Source organism: Copadichromis virginalis, linkage group LG11 (assembly GCF_057382275.1).
Source record: "Copadichromis virginalis isolate Kocher_CV1m ecotype Utaka linkage group LG11, C_Virginalis_male_GT1.1, whole genome shotgun sequence".
NCBI classification, from domain to species: Eukaryota; Metazoa; Chordata; class Actinopteri; order Cichliformes; family Cichlidae; genus Copadichromis; species Copadichromis virginalis.
The window spans coordinates 29,128,702-29,153,270 of record NC_140628.1 but is presented as its reverse complement, the minus strand read 5'-3'; the positions used below and the strand labels follow the sequence as shown (position 1 = coordinate 29,153,270).

Here is a 24,569-nt window from a genome sequence, read left to right as displayed (position 1 = left end):
TAATTCATAAGGAAGATCAACCTTTTACTCAGCTGCTCACAACTGATTTACGATAATACCCAACAATCTTTTCTAGAAGCTTTCTTGGACGTTTTTAGTTGCATAACTCTTACGTTGAGAAATAAATGATATAAGGTGAGCCATCAAATTTCAAAAAGTTGTTCAAAAAAATGTGATGCCTGTTGAAAATGCACTTTATTTACAATAATACACAATTGCTCTTGCAAGTTAGGGCCAAAGATTTAATACACACATAAATGCATACTTCATTAAATGCTTTTTTTGGTTTGCATGAAAGCTCCATGGGTAAACAAGTTACTTCCACAATAGCTGAGCATCATGAAAAACTCTTGTTACTGTGAAATCTCTCCATTCCTGATGCGGATTTCTCTTGCCATCCTGCACATTTCACAATGTCCACAGAAGAAGATCATCAAGGCGTCGTTGCATATTGTTCCCTGTGGTTAAAAGATTGCATAAATTACAGAAATGTTGCAGATTTCTCAATTGTGGGAAACGCACAAAATTTCCCATGTTTGCAAAATCTGTGTCTTTCATAAAAGCAAGACTGAAACAGACTATCATACGTGCAATACTTACAACCTAAAGACTAATTGCATAAGGTACGGTATTCTGAAGTTTGGATTTTATAATAACTGCATTGAGTTGCATGGGTAACATACCTGAATACCATAGGTTAATCTCATGTGAGTCCTCATGGCTGTTAAGCCTCCAGGCACGCAACCCAAACAGCAGTTTTCACCATACTTATTTGCTGTGTAGCAGCTCAGTGCCAGTGGACAAAAACAACCGACGGCACCTAAACAACACGAGTACATTTATGAATGTCTAAAACGAACAAAACAAAGTGTGCATGCACAAATGATGTGCCTTGTACTTACAGACCAAACAGTCACTGCAGCAGGCACACAAGCCTGTGCTCCACTCTCCTGTTTGAACATTAGTCCCATAGCCGCCAGCACCTGGTTGATGGGTGACCACTGGGTTTGACATTTGGATTACTTGGTCTGTTTATTTGCTCTGTGGTTTAAGTACCTAGTCAAAAACATATTAGAGAGCATTAGATATTTGCACACTAATTAACATCACATATTTACAGAAAACCCTCCTCAACACAGCATGCAACAGTTTACTCTGTCATTTGAGGTAAATCTAATTATGATTTAAAAAATACTTTTTGGACTTTCCCTGTAAAATATATATTTCTAAATAAAACATTGTTGCAGGAATACGTTAGTGTAACATGGACTATTTTCACAATATCGTATGAAAGAGAGTCATGTATGTGGTTTTTAACCCAAAGAACAAATGAAAGCCCATGTTATCTTGTATCAAGGCAGCCATAACGGAAAGGCCAACTTTTAACTATAACATGCGCACGAATTGCAAATATAATTTTTATGTTTAATTTAAGAATATTTAACTTTTAAGTTTATCTGCTGCGAAAGGAAAAAATGGTGTCACTTACCAGAAGAGTGTGAGAGTATGAGCTCCACCTGCTCAAAATGACAAGTTGCACACCACACAGGAAATTGTGACGAGCTTGAGCTGTGAAACGCTGGTTTGGCAACAGCCTGCACTTTCTGGGGACGACAAAGATCTGTGGCGATTCACTGGCAAAAAATCAGTCCATTAACAGGAATTGCTTCTTTTTTTTTAGTCTGATAAAGTGTACAACCTCAAATCACAAGGTCACAAGCACATGTATGTGACTGAGAGTTTAAAGTTTTTCTGATCTCATGACAGATCAGTAGACTTCAGGGAAGCCATGCAGTTAGAATTGTTAAGGTCACACTTTCATATGACACCCACAAATGCAACACGTTCTTGTCTTGAGGTTTTAATCTATTAGAACACTATATCACTAGTGCAGTATGCAAAAGAAGGGATGGATTTACTCAGGATTTGAATAAGCACAAAACTATACGAAACTAAAGCCTTCTTTTCATATTAATGTATAATGTAAAAATAGCTTTTAATGAAAATGTCGGTCTTGTTATACCCTATATGAGAATTAAATTAACCTTGCCTCGTGATGTTGTACATTTAAATCCGATGCTTTAGCAACCTCACCAATTTTTACCAATATAACACTATGCCAGGAATGTCAGGAATTCTTAATTAGATTTTTTTAACAATTTCTCTCTAACTTGAATTAACTTACTGTACATTTAAACAACACTCAAAAAGATAAATGATACTGCATTCTACCAACAAGCATTTTATGACCCTAAACATAGTTGGATTAAGTCAATCTCATGTTTCCACAAAGCCTGAATACTGCTTCAACAGTACTCTTCCAGGAAGAAGTCCTTATCTGATATGCCTCAACTTGGTACAAATGAGGTGAACTGCCACTGACAGCTGATTAACAAAACATAAAAACAAAAACAAAACACACACCGGTGCTGATATGAAGCCATAATAACGCACAGAGTCGATCTAGTGATAATATTTTAGCGCTAGTTTTTTGCCATGGTGGTTTAACACAGAGTATCCTCTCAGATAAAATGGAGAATTTGCAGTGTAGGTTTATTTCTAATTAGCATATTAATACTATACTTGAGTTTCTGGCTTCCTGGTTTTCTAAAATGAGATCTTAAATTAATACATCTAGAAGTCATGCTTTAGTTCAATTACAATTTGGAGGATTATTCCAACCCAGCTTTCTCAGATATTTTATTCTTATTAATCTTTGACATCTCCAGACAGTTCTGGTATCAGAATGACAACAATAGAAAGTAAAATCGTGTGACGGCAGCATGGGAAAACCATTTATTTATCTACATGATACATCACTACATCTGAAGGTGTACAGATTGTGGCTTTTGTCTCATTAGATCTCAGCTGCATTTGTCTTTGCTGACTCCGTGTCTGTGGAGCCTGAACTCTGCTTTATCTTCAGCCTCTGCTCTGCTTTTTGCTTTTGCACTGCTTTGAAGACCTGAGATGACACACACAGACACACAAACACATATGACCAAGTGTTAGTGGGGGGCATAAAATAACACCTTTAATGTATAGAGAAGAGTTTCCAGAAGGCTTGAGTAATGCCCTAGATGCTCTATATGCTACACTTCCATTACACTTGTGTGTAATGGAAAGTTTTAAGTTTTTCCCAACAGATATGAGTATACATTAATGTGCAGAGATGATGTAGACTTAATAAATAACAGCTTCATTTATTTGCTACCTTAATGCAGAATTCTTTCTTGGCCATCCAGCGACGGGTGGCCCGTCTGTAGTACTCTGGGGGGAAGGTGTATGTGATGCCCAGCTGCTCACACACTTTCTCAAAGGCATCGTAGCGAATCAACCGAAGGTGTTTCAAAATCTTTTTCCTTCGGTCAATGGCCATAAGCATTCGCCTCTTGTTTGCTTTATCCTAGCATCAAACAACACAGAATATCGAAAGTAAATACAAACAGAGCAACATGCGCTAGAAATCAGGACACCTACTGAGGAACAGCTGCTTCGTCATGCCACATAAAAACAGTTGTTAATTTTAATAAAATTGTTTAGGCTATGATGTAACACGGAAACTTCCGACCTTGGCCATGCTACGCATCTTTTTATTTAATGTGGGGGAGTACACAGGATATCCTGTAGCACATGCAGGCCTCACAAAAGCAGAGAGGAAATGTGGAGAGACGTATTCATACATGAAACTTCCAGTGGTGAGAGTCAAGTGCTCTACATGTGTTACGTCATTTTAATCTGTCAACCTGCTGATTAATTTAAATGCATTTTATTCTCACCTTATGATGTTTTTGCAAATGTTCCTGGTAGTTTCGGATTCTAGCAGTCAATATAGCCACTGAGGAGAGAAAGAACAGGAGAATTTCAACATCGCATAATAAATAAAAGTTGTATCCCGTGTTTTTTTCAGTGAAGAAACTATGTGCAACATAATGAAAAATATAGCACCTCACCTTGTACTTCCTCTGAGCTTCGGTCACTCTCATCTCTCTGGACCTTTGCAATTAGCTGTTCTTGTTTTAGCTGTAGCTTTTCTTTCTGAAGATGAGATTATTATTATTAGTTATTAACGCTGAACTACTTGTTTATGCCTCTGCTTTCCCACAAGAGGGCCAAACAATGTACATAAAAAAGACAAACTTACATGACTAGCCAACTCCAGTGAAAGAAGCCTTTTGACAAGATCATCAGTTCTGTTAGCAGAAAATACAATAGTGTTAGAAGAGTAGACCAATCACTATGTGCGTCCACTTTTATAAAATAATTAATAGAAAGTCTGAATTTAAATCATTTTGTATATGTTTACGTTTGAGCAAGGGGAACAGCTGCATAATCCATCTTCAGCATTGTTGGAGGAAGATCGTTGAGTTGGCTCTCAGGTCCTGGAGGAAAAATACTTTTTGGATTTTTCTTTCTTTAACTTATGTACACATTTATAAATGCTCACATGCGCACACTATGGTGATGAGAGTTCCTCTTAAATACCTGTCTTCTTCTTCTTTGCAGCCCGGGCATAGTGTCTCACTGGCTGTGGAACAGCAAAGCTTCCTGCAACTGAGAAATCAGATGCATCACTGCAAACATTCACGTTTAGTAGATTCAAAATGTTACTTTCAGTTGTTATTCACAAGAGATCACCACAGCAGGTAGCTCCACGTGTTTGGTTTGGCCGGATTCTCTCATGATGTAACCCCGAAAGGATTTGTGCCTCCCTCCAGGGATCTAATTCTCCCTCAAGGGATCGAATTGGGGATTGTTCACTTGTCTGGCAAATGTGTAAAACACTACACTACAGAGCCACTGCTTAGGAGATTAAACTCATTTTGAAAGTAGAAGGGAACAAGGGAATCGTTGCTTTGCTAATGATTTATTTTATTAAAAAAGGCCTCAATTTCCTCAGCTGAGGTCAGTATTCATGATTCCAAAATCAGAATCAGAATACTTTATTGATCCCTGGGGGAAATTATTTTTTGTTACAGTGCTCCATTTTAAACCAACATTAAGACAAGACAGACAATACACTAACTAAGAATAGTACAATATATACATATATATACACATATATATACATACATACATACATACATACATAAGTCACTCATAAATAAATAGTTGGAAAAGAAACATGTGTAGTTGTAGCAGCAAACAGTGTGTTAAGTGGATGCGTTGTACAGGGAGATGGCCACAGGCAGGAATGATTTCCTGTGTCGTTCAGTGGTGCTTTTCGGTAATCTCAGTCTCTCACTGAACGTGCTCCTGTGACTGACCAGCATGTCATGGAGTGGGTGGGAGGTGTTATCCAACATTGTCTTTATCTTGGACAGCATCCGCCTCTCCGACACCACCTTGAGGGAGTCCAGCTCCATCCCCACAACATTGCTGGCCTTACGGATCAGTTTATTAAGTCTGTTGGCATCTGCGACCCTCAGCCTGCTCCCCCAGCATGCAACAGCATAGAGGATCGCACTGGCCACAACAGACTCATAGAAAATCCTCAGCATTTTCTGGCAGATGTTGAAGGACCTCAGTCGCCTCAAAAAATAGAGACGACTCTGGCCCTTCCTGTAAAGTGCTGTGGTGTTTTTAGCCCAGTCCAGTTTATTGTCAATGTGTACTCCAAGGTATTTATAGTCCTCCACAATGTCTTCCTGAAGTCCACGATCAGTTCCTTGGTCTTTGGAAGACACTCAAAACACTCGCATCTATGGGGAAGTTCCGGGGCAGAAACCACTGCTGCTAATCTTGCTGATCGCTCAAAAACCTTTGGGGTCAGCATCATAAGCACATAATAAAAATAGTCAAGTTTGATTCCTGTTGCTCCTTCTCGAGGTGAATGATTTACTGTAATCGACGGAACTATGAATTCTGCGCTCTACCAGAAAATCCCGTAAGAGAATGTCCAGCAATCATTTTGTACCCTGAAGCTCAAGCGCACTTGGCTTATGCAACAGGACAATGATCAAAAACAAGCCAGCAGGTCCTCTGAATGGCTTTAAAACAACAACAGAAAAGACAAAAAACAAAAAACAAAACAAAAAACCCCCCCAAAACAAAGCAAACAACAGAAAATTAAAAATACAATGACAGTTTTGGAGTGGTTTATTCAAAGTCCAGACTTAAATCTGATAGAAATGCTTTGACATGACCTTTCATGTCATTGTGACTAAAAGAATTCCACAAAGAGTGAGCCAAAAATTCCTCCACAATGATGTGAAGGACTCATTGCCACTTATTGCAAATGAATGACTGCCAAAGGTAACACAGTGTTCTTAGATTTAGATGAATTAATTTTCCACATAGGTTGAGGTAGGTTTGGGTAGGTTTGGGTAACTTTTTTTCTCTTAATAAATGAAATCACTAAAAAAAAAAAAAAAAAAGCCTTTTCTATTTACTTGGGTTCTCATCTTCTATTGAAGTTTGTTTGATGATCTGAAATATGAGTGTGACAAATAAGCCCAAAGACACAGCAAGAGCGTAAGAGAGCTGTATGAAAAACAACAAAGCCTGAAAGTTACTTATAATCTCTAACATTTATTTGTGAATAAGCTATTTTAAATTATGAGGAGTATTGTCCCTCTAAATATTATCCCGAAATACTCTAAGATCTTCCTTCCTATAAGCATGAATGGAAATGATTCAAAAACACACCAGGTAATAGGGTAGCATAAGCAGACCCCTAAGTTCTGGGATAACTTGACTATCCTATTTGTAGAGAAACACCTCTCTGGGATAATACATAATAAAAACATTTCTGCTGCAAGCTGAGTTGTCAGAAAATCATTGATTTATTGTAACAAAACAAAAAAAATACGTAAATGAAATCTACAGGATGATGAAACGACTCATGAAGCTTAATTTGCGTGACTGATGGAGAAACTTGTAGAGTAAAACTAAGATAATCTTTCTAAAACGGTTGTCAAACACTCACCCTAAAACGCAACTATGTACATATCAGATGGCGATAAGAGCAGTGGTTTTCAATATCAAAACAGCAAATGATGTCACTTCCTCTCTAATGTTATGCGACAGTTCAGCCCTCCTTCAAAAATCCACCAACGTGTGCAACTAATATTGCAATCCACTGAAGGAAACTCATCAGGAAAGAGCTTTTCACCGAGTTTTCACCTGGCAGTAATCTTTGCTGTTGAGAATAGTTTAATAGAAATTCTCTGTACCTTATTTTAAAGTTATCAACAGCAGAAACCAAAGTAAAAAATTTCAAGGTAGCATACATTTTTCTTGAGACACTGCTGGTGATTTCAATTCTGATAGACTGCAGTGTACAGCGTACAAACCTTGGGTTAAAAAGTATTTATTTGCTGTATTAGTCATAGCACTGTAGAGAGAAGCGGCCTGCAAGCCAAACAGCTCTTATTCATGCCTGTCACTGAAGGGCTGGCAAACCTGTGACTGTCAGTGCATAGGCTGCAACAGTGAGAAAAAAAAGAAAGAAAAAAAAGCTGTCATATTCTAGTAGACTTGAGGGGGAAAATGAAAGAAAAGCTTCTGTAGATGCTCCAGATATTATGATAAGAAAGCAAGATATTGCATCAGATTAAGCAGCAAAGAAGTGCAGAAGGGGAGATAACCACAAAAACATTTAGGGGAGAAAAGTTTCAAGTAGCTAAAGCACTACACTGTTACCTAGTCCTCTTTTAGAGGCTTCGTGTCAAAAATATTTCTGATATTCTTTTTGTTTGTTTCACACCCTGTGTGTGCAACAACCCTCTGATTAGCAGGCATCAGTTTTGCACACGGAGGTGTGTGAAAAGAGCTGTGAGAGGCTCTTCAAAGTCCCTCTATCTGAGAGTTGACAAGCTATCCTGTCTACTTAGAAATTACACACAAATCAACCCCCCCAAAAAGCAAAACTCAGATGTCCCAGTTTTCCACACAGCATGTATTTATTGATCTGTGTGGGAGCTGAGACTGTGTGAAAAGTATGAAAAGAGAATCAAGACTCCACATGAAGATGTAACCCGGTTTGTGCACACCAGGAGATCCTTGCGCACTTTAATATTTTTAGACTGTCGTATGCACAGAAAGTTTTTGGAAGGGAAAATGAGCAAATCTGCAACAAAGGAAGCAGGACTTAAAACAACAGCCAATTCAGACTGTGAAACTGCCCTGCGTTTACACTGCTTGGTTTTGCGTGTGGCATCATCTCCTACCTGAAAAAATATATATCAGCCACACATAGTTGTACACATTTGAAACTCTACAAATCTGTAAGAATCTATGAGAAATCCCACACTTGGCATTTTTCATAGACTCAACAAAAGAAATATGAACATATGGGTTTTTGTGAAAGACTGTTTTCAATGACAAGTAGCTGAGCAGCTGACGAAACACCTGCCAGTAACTTCACACTGTCTTGGTGGTGTGGAGAGAACTGTGTGATAGAAAAATGAATTGCGTAGGGAGGCTGTGCAAAGCCGATTACTACACTTTGGAGTACGTTATGATGAAAATCGTTTCAGACGTCAAGTATGCGGTCTTTCCGCTTATCAGGGTAACATGTAGCTCCGCCAACAGTGCCGCCTGCCGTTCGTGTTAGTTACCTCCCAAGAAGACCTAGCGAAATTACGAACTGCTCACAGAAACACATGTTTTGACTGATATTTACCCACAAGAAAGTTTTGTCTTCCTCACACTTACCACTTCTCACGTTTGGTCCTGACAGTAAACTCGACCTGTTCGTCCACGGTTTGACTGATGCAGCACAACAGAGAGCTGCCGAGCTTTCCCGCAAAACACTAGCTTGGACCTTGAGAACTGCCCTCAGGCCTATGTTTGTGAACATGGCTCACAGTATAGATAACAAGGACGGAGAATAAACTGTCTAAAACTGCTGAAAAATTCGTCCAATAATCACACTCGACCCCTACATGAGGATCGCCATTTTGGTTAGACTAAACTAGCCGAGTAGCGATTGCGAGATGCTGTACTAGGCTAAAATAACAATCCCAGAGCACGTCGATAAAAACGAGCGTAAAACGACTTTTGGAATCTTTCATCGTTACATTTCATTATTATTATTATTTTCAGTGACAATTGTTTGGTTTAATAATTGAAGCAGTCACAGTTAATGAGAAGTGCCCCCTCCCAAAATTATTACTGTTACTTTTAAATAAAAAGCAGTAAAAAGAGCACTGATGGTAATAAACTGTCAATTTATAACTGCTGACATACAATGCTGTGCAAACCTCCTAAAATACTACCCGTTTCTTTGCTGGGAAAAGGGGAAATTGGTGTATTGAAACGGGGAAATACAATATATAAGACAAAAACAGAGTTTGTACAATGCTAAATTATTTGGTATGACCACATTCTTCAACATAACCAGGACTCTCTTGGGCAAACTTTCTTGTAGTTTGAAGTATTCTTCAGGAATAACTTTCCTGGCTTCCAGAAGGATATTCAAATGTTCTCTGGATGTTGACTGCCTTTTCTTTCATTCTCTGTCAAGATGATCCCACACTGATTCAATAATGTTGAGATGTGGACTCTGGAGAGATCAATCCAGGACGCATGATGATCCATTTTGTGTTTAATTTCTATGCAGGTATGCTTTTTATTGCATTTTCCAGTGTGTTTGGGATCACTGTCATACTGAAAAATGAAGCTTTGCTAATTAGACACTTTCCAGAGTCGTGTGGTGGATCAAAATCTGATGGTACATTTCTGCCACTAATTCGTACAAGAAATGCAGCTCTGAACCTGGACACAGCTTCCATTTTCTCTATTCTGACCTCCTATTAAAGATTCTTTGAACCTGAAATTTTTACATTTGGATTCACCGCTTTACAAGATCAATTTCCACTGATTTTTCAGTCCAGTTCTTGTATAATTCAACTTAACATTACTTTTGTAATATAACTTTTCTCCCCTTTTCTCCCTATATCCCAGAGAGACTCGAGAAATATGTCCAGTCTTTGTGAGTCCCCCCTTCCCCTATTTCTTAAGAACATGACTTTCAGATGCTGGTTGTCTGCTGTAGATAATTTTTAGGCCTGACCCTTCTTCTTTTTGTCCTCCACTAGTCAAGTGTCTTCTGATTTCTTTTAAAGCTGACACTGATATGCCAAGTTTTCATCCAGTAATTCTTTGAGAATCATCATGTTGGTGCAAAAATATTATTTTATGCCTGCCAAACTGTTCTCTTTGACAATTTTCATATATTTAACTAAACAAAACTAAAGTCAAACAAATTATATGTTTTGCAACAAATTACTGCTAGAAAGAACGTACTGGTTTAAAATTGGTTCTCTGTTAAGTTGTCTGTTACAGATGATTACTGTTACTAATTATCCTTTATACAGCTTTTATAAATGGATCTATAAATCAGTTTATGTGACATTTCTGAGTTTTCCAGCAAATTTGTCCTGCTAATCTCAGATTAGTGTGCTATTTTAAATAATATCTATATTTAGCATTAAAATATTTAAAAAGTACTTATAATTTTATTGAAAACACTTTTAAGGTGTAAAACATTCAATCAGAGAATTCACATGTAATCCACAAAAATATAATCTCAACAATATAGTTTAACCTCCTAAGACCCAAACTCTTCCACGGCATGCATTTTTAGTTTGTCTTTGATATTTGGGCATATTGGGGCCCGATGAATGTAAAAACAAAGAATTTTTTCCCCCTTATTTTTGTTTTTAAGAAAAATAAGAGCCACATGAGGATATTCGTTTAAAATTTTGATAGAACAGTAGCAGTATAATGTCATCATAAGTGGATATCAGGTCCTAGGAGGTTAAAGTAAAAAACAAAAAACAAGAAGAAACTTCATTTGCTGCAGAAGTTTTACAAAGTATACAAAAACTTTGCAATGATAATCAGTAAATATCAACATGATTTCTATCAGCTTAAAAAAATTCTAGCTAGTAGCCATGTTATTTACAGCTGGGTACGTTATCACATTAAATTCATTGCACATACTTAGATCTATGTAAGCCTCCAACAAAGCAGTTCTACTTGTAATTGCCAATGGTGCTTTAGTCATTTTCAGTATCATTCATGGCTAATGCTCGTAGAAAAGGAAAGTCATCCCAAAGACTCTCTGGGTCTGCCACTTCTTCAGGTACACAATCATGGCTTGGCCCAAAAAAATGCTGCTCCTCTGTCATTCCACCTAGTGCTAGATTCTGGTAACACTTCGGCGTGAAAGGTTCCTCTGCCTCTAAGAGGGGCTGTGTAGATTCAGAACGCAGGTAGACATGAGGCTCTTTGGGTGGTGGGCTGTTACAAAAACCAGAGAACACCACAGTAGCATAAGGAACAGAGTCACTGTTTGAGCCAGAGTATTCGGTGATGAAGGGCGAACCACAAATAGACTCTCCAAGGTCACTGGTCTCTTCTGAACTGTTTATCCAAAGATCATCCTCCTCTTTGCTTAGTTTCATGGGGATGTCCGGAAAGCTGAGGTGGGACAAATATATCGGATCCTCGCTGTCACATGAAGGATGGGTATACTGCAAGTGAAAAATAAGTGAGACAACAATAGTATCAATTTCTTGGCTTTACACCATGTCATGTCTTTTTTTCACTCATGCAGCAAAACAAGCTTTAAATATCTAACATTAGAAATTAATATCAGTTGGAATGCTTTAAATTAAGTCTCCTGTTAGTTTTCACCAGATCCTGATGGAGACCTTAAACAGCCTCTTTCTCTGTTAAATGAACCTCTGTGTTTAGCGGGTATTTGTTAAATTTGTCTTAATTCCATTGAAAAGCATTGTAAGCTAAAACAACAAATTAACAGGGCATTAAACCAAATAATGAGAAGGAAGAAGTTAAACTGTTCCTGCAGAATTTCACAGTCATTCCCTGTAGGGTTCAATCTCTTCATTCTACATATTGCAGATTTTTGCAGCTTTAGTCAAAAACATTAGTAATAAGGAACGTATAAATGTATAAAAACATTTCTGTTGTCCTCTAACGGATGTCCGCTTTCACACCTGTGTTGATTCTGATGTCAGTCTTAGGACAAAGCTGTTAGCTGGGTCTGGAACAACTGGCCAAAAAATCCCCTTAAACCTTGAAGTTAAAGAAAAAAAGAATTAGGGTAGTGTGTTAAGAATAAACAGCATTACAGCTTCCCAGCTTAAACAGTATGAGCATGAGCTTACCTTTCATGTTTGGAGAAACAAGTCAGGACTATGAAAATAATCAGCAATGAAAGTCCAAAAACTGATCCGATTACAATCATCGCACTAGCGACCTCATCTGAGAAAAGAAAAGACACGTAATGTCACATCTGATCATATTCTGTTTGTGTTGACTTTCTCCAAAGAAAAAATGATCGTACTAACCAAAGGGCTGAAATTCAAAATGAACTGCTGACCCATTCAAGCTCCCACCAAATGTGCTAACCATCAAGACAGCTCCATGCACACTGGGGTCTTTAAGGATCACACTTCTTTTTTCTGTATCTACGTTCACAACTGAAGAACAGTTAAACATTAGAGGGGATCAAGTACTTAAAATACCCTATACAACATAGCAGAGATAAGGTATTTAACCTACCGTTAACGGGTCCCTTCTGATTCCAGTAGAAGACTGTGTAGTCTTGGATCTTTCCATTTCGTTGGTCTAATGGTATTTCATCCCAGGTAATCTTAATATCTGAATTCCAGGTCTTTTGAATATGTAATTTTGGAACCATGGATGGGGCTTTAAAAAGAACAACATCACAAGTGATTAGTAGAACTAGAAAGAGTTTTTAACCATTAGACATTATATTAGACAGCCCAGGTCTTTACTCCAATAGGTTATTCATTTCTTTCCACAAGAGGGCATTATTTCATCATGTATCAGCTGTTCTGTGAAAGATTACAAAATATATATTCTGTAAGTCAACGCTCTTCTGACTACTTCAAAGTTGAGGGAGTCTGGCTCACACCTCTGCTGGCTTGTGTGAGACTCTTTGTGTCTTGGGTGACTTACCCTTCTCTCTCAAGTAGGCATTAAATGTCTTAGGAGGGCCTATCCCATCCGTAAACCTTGGATATACAGAGATCCCATAGGGCTTGTAGGGCTCAAAGCTGCCTGTTGATGAGTGAGAAGAGGTTAGGGTGGATCATTGCCCACAGGAGTCTAACAGTGTGTAGAGGCAGGTTAAGCACAGGAAAAGGAAGATCTTACACAAGAGTGATTGTTCGAATTCTTGTTGTAGAGGATAATCATCCGATTAGGAAAGCGGAAGACAAATATTGTAAAACATACCTGTTATAACAATGCTGGACTGGTTTTGGCCAGCAATGTCAAACTGGATGTGGGAGAGGCCTGATTTTAACAAAGGTCTCCATTTCACCACATAATCGCTGAGTCCTGAGGAATCCATGCTTCTCCACTGAACAAGAAATGAATTGTTTCCATATGGGACTGCTGTGGCATCTAATACTACAGGATGAGCTACAGACAGAAAAAGATGCATATCATATTCTACATGTCACATGATATGATGCATTCATTTGTTTTGTGAGTGAGTTACCTTTATGTTTGTAAATCTGTACTACAGTGGGAGAAGATTTCCCTGCTGCATTTACAGCCTTTACATACACTTTCTTAACGCTCCTAGAAAGACTGAAAGTACAGTAGTTCTCCCTTGTAGAGCACACCACTCTCTTTTGCACCAAGACGATATATGACACATTTTGGCCATTGGCACGAAATCTTTTTGATGGCTGAAGCAGAAGGAAAAAATGTGAGGAGATATTTTAAAAGACGACCTCTCATGCTCCACCAGAGCTAGAAGACAAAATGCATCAATTTGTGACAGGTGTCAAGCAACGTGTGTGATGTGTGTACCTTCCAAAACAAGCTTATGTTGAGTTGTTTTAGCAGGGGATCCTCAGATATCTCCATCCACGAATCTAGGCGTCCAGTGGGAGCTAAAAAGAAAGAGTCACCTGTCAGCATGTTGCATGTCAAAAGCCTTCACATCTCCTTTTACTCTTTGAAAATAAAAACTTTTTCATCCAAGACAGGTTTATGGATTCAATGCAACAAAGCTCAATACAACCTGCGCTATAGAAAAAAGTAATGGCAGATGCAGAAGATGACATTAGCATATATTGAAAAGACCAGGAAATGGAAGAAAAGGCAATAGATTGGGAAATGGTTGACTGACTGATGGTGTCAGTCTGAATTGATCTTACCACTCTCCAAGGTGACACCAGACTGGCTGCTGCTCCATTCACTCCAGGGGCTCTGCTGGTATCTGACTCTGATCTGTGCAAAATACCGAGTCCAATGCAGCAGGTGACACATGTCCACAGGAGTTTTAGCATTTTGAACCAAGACCTGGCATATTTTTCAGGGACACAGAATGTACAAACATAAGTTCTTGCATATCCAATGTGAACTTCAGGGAAGGAATATCAGCATTTGGATGTCTATAGCCACTGGATCAAATGTTTGGGAAGATACATTTTCAGTTGATATCAACAAAGGGTTGATTTGCACTCACTGGGTCATTCCACTGTGTGCTGTCAACAGACTTAAATCGGTATTCCAGGTTTAATAACCCGCAAGACTGGAGCCAGGCCTGGTCTGGGGACAAATTCCAGTTCAGCCTCAGGCAGCCATACCTTTTAGAAATCACTTGAATACTGGGTGGGTCAAACTTAGCTGAAATAGTGACAAAAACAAAAGCATGCATAATTTTTTTCCCACCGATTTTAAGTACAATTTAGTATTGTCTATGAAATATAGTACTTATAATACAAACAGAGCTTGAAGAATGCTAAAAAAAAAGAAAACCCCAAAATATTTTCCTTACCCGAACTAACAGGTTCTAAAACAAGTGGTGCTGAGGTTGTCTCTCCAAGTTCATTCACAGCTTTCACATATATCTTCATGTCATAAAACAGCACAAATTCAAAACGAGGGATGGTATAGTGATGGACTCCTTGTGGCAGTTTATAAGAATAGTTTTCATTTTCAGCCCTGAAATGATGAAATTACATTTTAAGAAATATAGTCGTTCAGCCTTGAAGACAAAGCCTAGATAACACGTCTGATACCAGTATGATATTTACTGCTTGACCAGTCTTTCACTGTAATCTATATCTTGTATATTTGCATTTGTATTCCATTTGTTACATATTTTTACCACATTTCAGTATGGAGGGAATACTGTGTGGGCAGGTGGGTTTCCCTCTGCCCAGGGTCCCAGCTACAGGTGATTGTGATGGGGTTGGTGAGGTTTGTCTGACAGGTGAGGTTTTGCGGTGCTTCTGGTGGATCTAAAGGTAAAAAGAAAAACAAAGTCATTTTTAAATGGAATTTAATTTGATCCATGTACAAAAGAATCGCAAATGCTTCTCACATCCAGCTCGGATCTCCATGCCTGCGACTACTTGAGGAGGAGAGGCTTGGATACAGCAGGTGAGGATTGCTCGGGTGTGATTGAAGCTTGATATAACAGCTCTGGAAACCCTGCTGCTCTCACTGGCTTCTGGACTGCTGGGAATAAGCCTATCATCAAGGCGCCACTCTATATGAACAGCTTGTCCGGTGACCAAAGGGCAGTCCTCTCTGATGACACATGTGGCTGTCACAGGGGATCCCAAAGGTACCACTGAGCTGGATGTGTGGACCTTTGCACAGGGCTGTATGCCATCCTCTAAAAATTACAAAAAAACAAAAACAAAGATGTAATGTGAAGATTGTTCAGATGTTTTTTCTAAATGTTTAGTCTTTTACTTGGTAAAATCTCCAAGGCAAAGGACACAAAATGATAGTAAGAATTGTCATTGTAATTGGTATTTCCATCTTCCTCCGACACCTACACTCACCATTTCTTGCTCCGTTCACAAATGTCACCAGCATGACAATCACTGACATCCATTTGGATATCATGATGATAAAACCTGTTAGGCAGCCAAAATGAAATGCATTATTGGTAAATTACCAACTTTCATGCTCTGTCAAAACAATATTTGAGTGACAAGGTGCATTGTGGGAGGGAGGAATTGACAGTGGTGGTGGTGACAATGGTGTTTCAAGGGTCTGGAAGTGATTTCCATAACGCATAATATTTCAGTATACACACTGTGCATCTCCTGCCTCCCTGATCTCTAGCAAAAAAAAAAAAAAAGATTTGCTGTGCTGTCTGCGTTTGTGGAGCACAGAAAAAAACTGAGCACTGACACTTGACAAACTCAAATAAATAAATAAAAATTAAATAAAAATCTAAGCACATAAATAAAAGCCAACACTCGTGGCATCTTGGGTTCACCGGGGAAGTGACATTTAAAGCTCTGCTGGCTGAAAAACAAAACAGATAGAGACATCCACAGGTGCTATCAAGTTTCCATTGTTACACTGTTAAATAAAACGGATGAAACTCTTTCTAAATTTTGAGAGAAATATTTAATAAAAAATAAAAAATATATTAAAATGTATCACCTGTTACAGTGTAACTGGACTTTTTTCACATAGGCCTAGAGACTGTTGATAACCTGCTGGCAACCTCTGGTCACCAGGGAAAAATACGCATTCCCCAGCAAGTTGGTGAATAGTTGCTGGCTGTCACCAGGTGCAACCCCCAACAAACTCCAGCAGCTCAAAGACACTTTGTTTTTTAGTGGCCAGTGGTTACCGAGGAGTCATTGACCAATCGCTAGACCTGCGTTCGTAAGGTTTTAGCAATCAGTTTCACAAGAACTGGCAGCATCTTCCAACCACCAGTCAAAACCAGTCATATTTTTCTCACACGACTTGTGTTTGCTAGGTGGTTGCTGACTGGTCTGACGTAAACAAAATGGCTAGAGTCAAAGTATGACAGCAACACTCCTATGACCAAGAAAACAAAAAAATCAGTTGTTATCCAGCCATTACAATGATTCTTTTTTTTCTGTCTGAGATTGATGGCAAGCAGTTGTGGAGACAAATAATTTTCCTATGTCACGGTCCGTAGTGTGACTATAGCAAAATGAGAACTAGTTGGTAAAGTTCTGGCAGCATTTCTCAAACATACTGCACTATAAAGTCAACCTTGCTCTTTAGTTCGAGAATCAGTTAGGGAACTCACCATTACACAGAAGTTTAAAATTCACAGAAATCTTTGTTCTGGTTTACAAAGCACCACCCAGACATGCCATCACAGCCTATATCAGTATCTCTGCAACTGTAAGGTACTGTGTGGAAGAAAAGACAAATAGTTTAGAGTACTAAAGCAAATACTAACTGATTACTAAAGTAACAGAAAACAATGGAATCGAGTTTTTTAGTGGTATTAAAAGAACATTTAATTGTATAATGAACACCAACATATAGACATGTAGTTTTAAACTTTGTGCAAATTATTCACACAATCATGTGTTTTGCATATTTTAATGCATTAAAACCAGTGTATGTACAATAAAAACATTCAAAATAATATTTCACATGAGAATAGGGATTTTGTTACTAGAATTGTGTTCAGTGCATTGTTAAAAATGTTTGCTAAAATTTAAACATATATTTCTGGACATTTCAACTTTGGACAGGTGTCACTTTATATTATAAAATAAAATACCAGGTGGCAATGAAAGTTTGCAACTGATAAACAGCATTACGAGGGAGCAGAATCATAAAAATGTGAGAGTAGAGTTTTAAATTCATTAAACACTGCAAGCAACTCAATAGTAAGGAAACCTCTTGGGAATTATCTAAAATTATGCCAGATTATTTATTGTTGATTCCCTTATTAATGTCTTCATCAGAACTACATTTCACACTGATGTGAAGTACTGTGCAAAAACCTTGAATCACCTCTCATTTCTTTTGGTTTTGCTTCACTGAAGCCATACTTTCTTATAATTTTTTAAAGTGGTCTAGAACAGCAGTTTTCCGGTTTATTCTCTGGACATTGGCTGCTTTTTAATCAATTTTTAGTTCTGTGGATTCATCTCTTGTTGTTTAAGCCACATCAGAATTGATCTCAAAGCAAAGAATGGCTTCTTGACAGCCACTCTTAAGAAAGGGATGGGTAGAAAAAGCTGACACAAACTGAAAATGACTGAAAATAGTGTGGCATTCAAACGTGAAATTTTTGGTTCAAATTGTTGTCAGTATGTACAGAGGTGTTCAGGAGAGAGGTACATCAGTCATCTACAGTCATCTGTAAAACACACTGGAGGTTCTGTCACGGTTTGGGGCTGTTTTCCACCAGAGAGGTTGTGAATCTTGTCAAAACGGATGGAACTATGAACACAGAATAGTACTGTCAAAGTTTGTTCCACCATGTAATACCATCTGGAAAACATCTGAGTGGCAGTGTTTTCATTTTTTAGCTTGACAGTGATGACAGACACACTGCCAATGCAGTAAAAGCACGCCTGTATAGAAAAAAGACACAGTGGAATACTATCAGTCATGGACTGACCTCCCCAGAACCAGAACCTCAATATTCCTGAAGCAGTGTTGGATCATCCTTGCAGAGGATGAAACAACAGGCAGACAAGGTTTGAAGAAGAGTTTTGAATTTCCCTCAAAATGCCTGGAGACCCATTCCTGAAGACTACTTAAATTACAAGAAAGCATGCCTACATGAGTTCAGGCTGTTTTAAAAAGAAAAATGGTCATCAAGCCTATTTTTGTTAACTGAAATAAAAATGAAAAGTAGACTTTAAAAAAAGGAAAATAACTCAAATGACTAAAGACTAAAAAACAAAAAATACAGAGGAAATAATTCATGCAATATTCATTATTTTGGTAAAAAATTTATTACAACTTGCCTGTTGAGGCTTTCATTGGTGTGTTTACTGAAACTGTGTACACAGCTTTTATTGTAACACCCCTCCATACAATAACAACTAAAAAGAAACTAACAATGAAACTAATAAATAACTAAGTCAAACTAAACTGAATTAACAACAGAAAGCTCTCATATTCCATTTTTTGTGTGATGGTAGAGATCAATAACACCACGAGCTGTTCCAGCTTTAATTTGGGTGAAAATTGGGTTAAGGTTAGGTTAAGGTCAAGGTCACAACAAATATGAAAATCAGAAAAAAACTTTAAATTACCCACAATATTTTACAGGTTGTCTTTAAACTTCAACAATAAACTAGGCCTTGGGGGACATGAGTAACTAGATTGGCTAAGCATTTGACCTTGACCTCTACTGTTAGCCCCTGAGGTCAAAGCTGACCTTGAAAACAAATGTCAAGACACCGTATTGAGTATAACACATCATAGCACGGAGAGAGCTGCACAATAGTCTTTTTACTTATTTATTTTTTTAATCCAACACCCTACGGCATCACGATGATGCCATGTAGTTTCGCAAAAATCACACATGGATGAATATCTCTTAAAATCTAAAGTTTTTACAGTTTATAGTAGTAAAAGATTTCAGCCAGATCTACTCCGAGCATACAGGTAAAGATAATAAAATACACCATTTTAGTATGTAATGCTAAAAGGTCAAAGGTCAAAAGTCAAACATCAGTGTTGATATGAAAACAGGGTGCCGTTAGCATCTAATAAAAAGTTTTCATATAGCCTTTGACCTTCATGGGAGTTGCGCTCTTTGACTGCACTTGTCAGATCTGGTTTTGCCCCGTATACTGTTTTTCAATTTATACATGCATGTTTCGATAAATCACTGCAGCCATTTTCCTAGAAAAATATAAAAGAAATATGTGATGGGGAAAGAAATAAGACATTTGCACAGTACTGAATGTGTGTGCGTGCATGACTCACCAACATACAGACATCTACCCAGAACCAGTAAGTGGTACAGCATTGAGAAACTTCCTGTGGTCTTGTAACACTCAACCTGCCTGTTTCTGAGAATAAGCTGAGAAACTCACTGTTCCTCAGCTTAACATGTAGCATGCGCACAACACCAGGCGACTGCTCAGAGTCCAGTTCAATTTGTTCTGTAGGCTAAAGACACAAATGACATATTAGATTTTGACTATCCAAAGCATTTCTGGTGTAGAATAACATTCAACCGTTGAGCAGAAATGTTATGTTCATAGTGTCATTGTAACACCTCCATAGGATGAGGAAATATAACCTAAAATTTGTATAATTTGTAACTATCACTCAAACTGTTAGATCGCTGCCCTCAGTCCAAAATAACTATTTGGTGAAGACTGCGTTTTGCAATGAGAGAGAAATGGAATTTTCTCTCCGTTTCTTATCAGCACTGTGCAAAAAGGCCCCCATTTCCCTCCGCTTTCCTTTTTAGAATTTCTGCTTACTACTAATAGGTAATTGCCTGTGGCTCTGACAAAAGGCAATTGAAGGAAAGACAGAGAGAGTGAGCGAGAGAGACGAGGTGGAGAGCAGAAAAGGGTATTAGACTCGGAGTGTATTTTGTCAACAACACAATATGACATACTTAAAATAAAGGCAGAATAAATGAAGTCTGGCTATTCTTTGCATTTTAGCCAATTATGTTCAGAACATATAGATGAGAATACATTATGTAGAATTTATTTTTGTGTCTTGGTGAGTCATGTCTCCATGTTAAAAGAAATATTTTTCTACAACTTCAGTAGATTTCCTTTCCTGTTGCTGTTGAGGGTTACAGAACGCCCACTTAAAGGATTTGGCAATATCCCTCACACATTGCAAAGTGTAATGACAGACTCACCGCTATTTCCCCTTTTTGGTTTTATTTCTCACACTATACAGTGTGTTTTGAAAAGAGATTTAAAAGGAGTTAAAGAATGATTTGTTTTTTCTTATCATGGCTGTTAAGACATTCTGACCTTTTATATGGGCAGTATCTAAAATCCCAGACCGATTGAATCAATCTTTTTAACTTCCGATTTTTAAACTGTCAGAAGATGTTTTCCATACACTAAAATACTGTTGCCCCCGTGATTAGAAGAAAACTGCAGTCATAAAACATGTTAAAAACATTGCCATACTGTAGTCTTTAGAGCTTGAAAAAGAAGGCGGCTGGATTTCTTTAAGGTTTTTAAAGACATTTCACCTTTAATCAAAGACATTTCTTCAGTTGTGAGAGGTGAAACAACTTCAAAAAAACATAAAGAAGTCCAGTCGCCTTTTTCAAGCTCTTAAGACAATGATGACTTGGGCGACATTGCGGTATTGTACTAAATTTAACAAAGGTTTAGGTAAAAACACCTTTGTGCGACGATCTAACAACTTATTTTAAATGTTTCAAACGATACGCTTCAAGTACTATAAAGCACCATCTTATCTTAGTATTGCTTATTTAATCCTAAATGTATTAAGAGTGTGTAGTGTGTGTGTATTAGGTATTAAACTACAAAGGATGATAAATGTCACATCTACAATACAGAGGGACCAGAAAATCAGATTAAACATGGATTAAAGATGATTTTTTTAAATAAGTTGAGTGGTCCATAACTTACATGTAGATGAGGATGCAACTACCTAGCTTTAACCTCATTCAGAAACAAGTTTAGCAAAGTTTTCCTTTTCAATCTGGCACAAGTATCAAAATGAAAGAAGCAGCAAATTGCTTGATGTGAAGATAAAGGAGAGCCATCAGAGAGGCTTGCCACTCACCACACAGCAGCTGCAGCAGACCCAGAAAGACAAGAGGCTCTTATCAGTCTTGATAGCACCAGATGAAACAGCGTGGCTCAAAGTAGCTCGGATTTGAGGACGTGTGTGTGTGTGTGTGCCAAGAAGCAGCACAGGCAGCAACATCCTTGTTTTGCATTTGTGAAACTGCTATTTTCCAAGAAGAAACATGTGACTGATGGGGCCCAGTTATGGGAAGGAAGAATGGGGAGTTCACATTGCTCAAATTCACATTTTTAAAAGCTCAGCAAAAAGTTTTTACAGGTGGCTTTGGCTGTTTAATTTGTCACAATAATATGCAGTTTTTCTTAATGGAGTAATTAGAAAAATCATTATAGCTCAACTTATAGCTGTTAAATGTCAGCTGAATTGAATTTTCAGTACTTTCCCAGAAGATGCTAATACAGCAGCTGTCAACTGTCCTTCAGTCGGACTCCAGGGAGTCTTCTCGCAAGAAGAATGTGATCATTCTGGCTCAGGCTGACCCCTCTGTGTTTTGTGTGACCTTTGAAGTAGCTTCAAAATGCACTCATCTCCCTCTCTGAGCCTGTCTAAGACTTTGTCAGCATGGTAATAGAACAAGCTCTTAAATGGGATTGTAAACTGTGCCTTGAACCCCCCCTCAAGGACACTTGAAACTAGTTGCCATATCACGATTATTAGCTTATTAAATTCTAAAATGAATCTGTGGCTTAGGTCTCATTTCACTGCATGCAAGGAGACCCAGCAAGCTCACCCACTCCACTTTTAATCTAACAGCCGCATCCCTGCACGGTCACTCTCGTGCCCTCAAAAGCATAATGGAAGCTAACTGTTAATCAAGAAGCTGCTGGAGGAGGAATTAAATACACGCACTGGTAGGTTTTAGGGTAGGAATCAACCTGGAGAAAAGAAAAGCAAGCATTAATTAAAAACACATTAACTGGTTATCATGAGTTGACATATTTTGCTTGATCTTTTTTTCCCCTAATCAGCAATAATGAACGAAGCGTTTGCCATCCACTGGGTATTACACGCTATGTTTCAGTGAGCGGTAAAATTAGCCGAGGGCCCCGAAGCCAAGTTGAACTGATGAAGCTTTGCTAGGTTTGATTACGGTTTTTGTCCTATGCTTAACAGAATGCCGTCTCCTCCTTAGATTCTCATTCGCATTAAAAATTCGACTAACCCAAATTAGACACTGCTGTAAACGTCATCTCATATCTGTCTGCTTCTATACAGTGAAATACTATAGTGAACTGCAGTCACAACTGCTGTAATTGTGCTAAGCGTGTATACTGAAATGCTGAATATTGCCCTCTGTTACAAGAGTGATATTCTACTGCTGCACTCAGCCTGATAAGTCGAATTCAGCATTCTTTACTACCAGTTATGTAAAATACTGATTGCACTGATTTGATTTTCGTTGGCAAAATTATTAGTTTTGTTTCATTAAACTTAACAACCTATTTACTGATGGCAAACCAAAACTACCATTTGCCAGTGAACATACAACATCATGATGGACTGCTTTGCTGACTTGGAAGCTCACGCTCACGTACTCAATAATGAATTCTGCATTTGATCAATAACGGACTTACAATAAAGTGAGGCAATATGGCCAACATTAAAGTTGAATGGGAAGTGAACCTCTGAAAGAAGAAACTGAGGGTTTTGAAAAGGCTTGGTCTAAGCACAGGTCTGGAACCCCAGAAAGTGTTGCAAGGGGATTTCAAATGAGAAGTACATGCAAGAAAACAAAAATAAAAGTAAAATCAAATATTGAATTTTTTTTACTGTACATTGAAACAACAAACTTAAAAAAAACCAGTCATTCTTGGAGTTGGAATTCTAGAATAATTAGATGATTAGATTAAATAATAATTAGATTTTTTTTCATCTTCTGTAGCTTCAACATACAAGTGTGCTTGTGTAGTTTTGCAGATGTTCTATGTAAATAAGTTCATTGTCCAGGTGAGGTGGTGTTTCCTGCTTCGGCTTTTTAGCCTGTTGCATCTCCACCGGCGATCAGGTCAACTGCAGGGTTGTCAGCTGGCATCATAATTGCCCACTAAACCAGTTCATCTTCCAGTGGGGGTCTGGTAGCAGACTGGGGACATCTTGCAGCCACCCCCCTGCAGCTGCCTTCGCTGGTGTGCTGTCAGTCGATGTCATTTTTCTGCATCCAGTAGCTTCCTTTCACAGCTTTGCCTATGCCTGTACCTTGCAGCGGCTGGACTGTTGTCTTGCGCAAAAAAGCCCTCTCACCCCATTACCAGTTGTGTCTTGTCACTACTGGTAGCATGATCTGGTACCTGCAGCCCATTTAGGTTTCACAGGTAGTTCCTCTAGGATGCCACATCAATACAAGCCATTAGAATAACGTTTGCTGTGTCTCTGAGCAGACACAGCTCAGAGCAGTCTTAAGTGTGTATTTGAGGTACTAGGACACATGGAGTTACAAAAGGAAAGTGGAAAGGAGCTTTAAAAGGCCATCAATCCAGCTCCAGGAACAACATCTGCTCCTTTGTGCGACACAGGACATACAGTGGCAAAATTATCTCCACTGGATCACCTATGTTTACATGTCTGACCAACAGGGTCCAACATCCTTTAGTTAAGAAACTGGCAGGTCACTACTGGCACCTGATTCTCTTCACCGATGAGTTTTTGTTGTTAGGAATGTATGGCCATCATCCACTCACTGGATTTGTTCCTCTTCATTTTTTATCATTTGCTGTTCCACCATGACACATCTCCTCATGTGTTAAAAGTAAAAATAGGAAATATTTGGGTAACAGTCTTTACATTTACTTTTGCATTTGTCAATATACTGATTTATTTATTTATTTTATAGACTGCATAGGACATTGTCAAAAATGTTTAAGAGACTAGCAAAAGATATCTCTATCTGTCTATAATAGGAAAAAATCTATTTATATTTTTTGTTGACTGTAATTTTTTCAATTTCAATGATACCACTAGTATTTGTAGGTTTTAAAGCAAAAGTCTGCATGATGGTTTGAAGTCTGTGGGGGGCTGTTTATTGTTTCATT

General features: G+C 38.2%; 3 protein-coding genes across 3 annotated transcripts; all 3 read right to left on the bottom strand.

Annotated features, from left to right (window-relative positions):
• Positions 1-176: 176 nt before the first annotated feature.
• LOC146698979 (cornifelin homolog) lies at positions 177-2,710 on the bottom strand. The gene is made up of 4 exons (XM_085471901.1): positions 1,490-2,710; positions 903-1,056; positions 684-820; positions 177-458 (listed from the first exon to the last, which is right to left on the bottom strand). Exons 2-4 carry the CDS (start codon positions 1,012-1,014, stop codon positions 354-356), a joined length of 354 nt encoding a protein of 117 aa, XP_085328027.1. The 5' UTR covers positions 1,015-1,056; positions 1,490-2,710; the 3' UTR covers positions 177-353.
• A 63-nt stretch (positions 2,711-2,773) lies between these two features.
• Positions 2,774-8,931, bottom strand: mrps15 (mitochondrial ribosomal protein S15). Its single transcript, XM_085471898.1, has 8 exons — positions 8,659-8,931; positions 4,486-4,554; positions 4,307-4,382; positions 4,145-4,193; positions 3,954-4,038; positions 3,780-3,838; positions 3,215-3,406; positions 2,774-2,965 (listed from the first exon to the last, which is right to left on the bottom strand). Exons 1-8 carry the CDS (start codon positions 8,801-8,803, stop codon positions 2,858-2,860), a joined length of 783 nt encoding a protein of 260 aa, XP_085328024.1. The 5' UTR covers positions 8,804-8,931; the 3' UTR covers positions 2,774-2,857.
• A 1,512-nt stretch (positions 8,932-10,443) lies between these two features.
• Positions 10,444-21,624, bottom strand: csf3r (colony stimulating factor 3 receptor). The gene is made up of 18 exons (XM_085471883.1): positions 21,517-21,624; positions 19,708-19,893; positions 17,051-17,156; positions 15,813-15,887; positions 15,344-15,640; positions 15,128-15,260; positions 14,795-14,961; positions 14,483-14,643; positions 14,172-14,316; positions 13,822-13,904; positions 13,505-13,697; positions 13,237-13,425; positions 12,958-13,059; positions 12,538-12,684; positions 12,324-12,455; positions 12,141-12,237; positions 11,970-12,048; positions 10,444-11,483 (listed from the first exon to the last, which is right to left on the bottom strand). The coding sequence occupies exons 4-18, from the start codon at positions 15,874-15,876 to the stop codon at positions 11,007-11,009; spliced, it is 2,466 nt and encodes an 821-aa protein (XP_085328009.1). The 5' UTR covers positions 15,877-15,887; positions 17,051-17,156; positions 19,708-19,893; positions 21,517-21,624; the 3' UTR covers positions 10,444-11,006.
• Between the last annotated feature and the right edge of the window lie 2,945 nt (positions 21,625-24,569).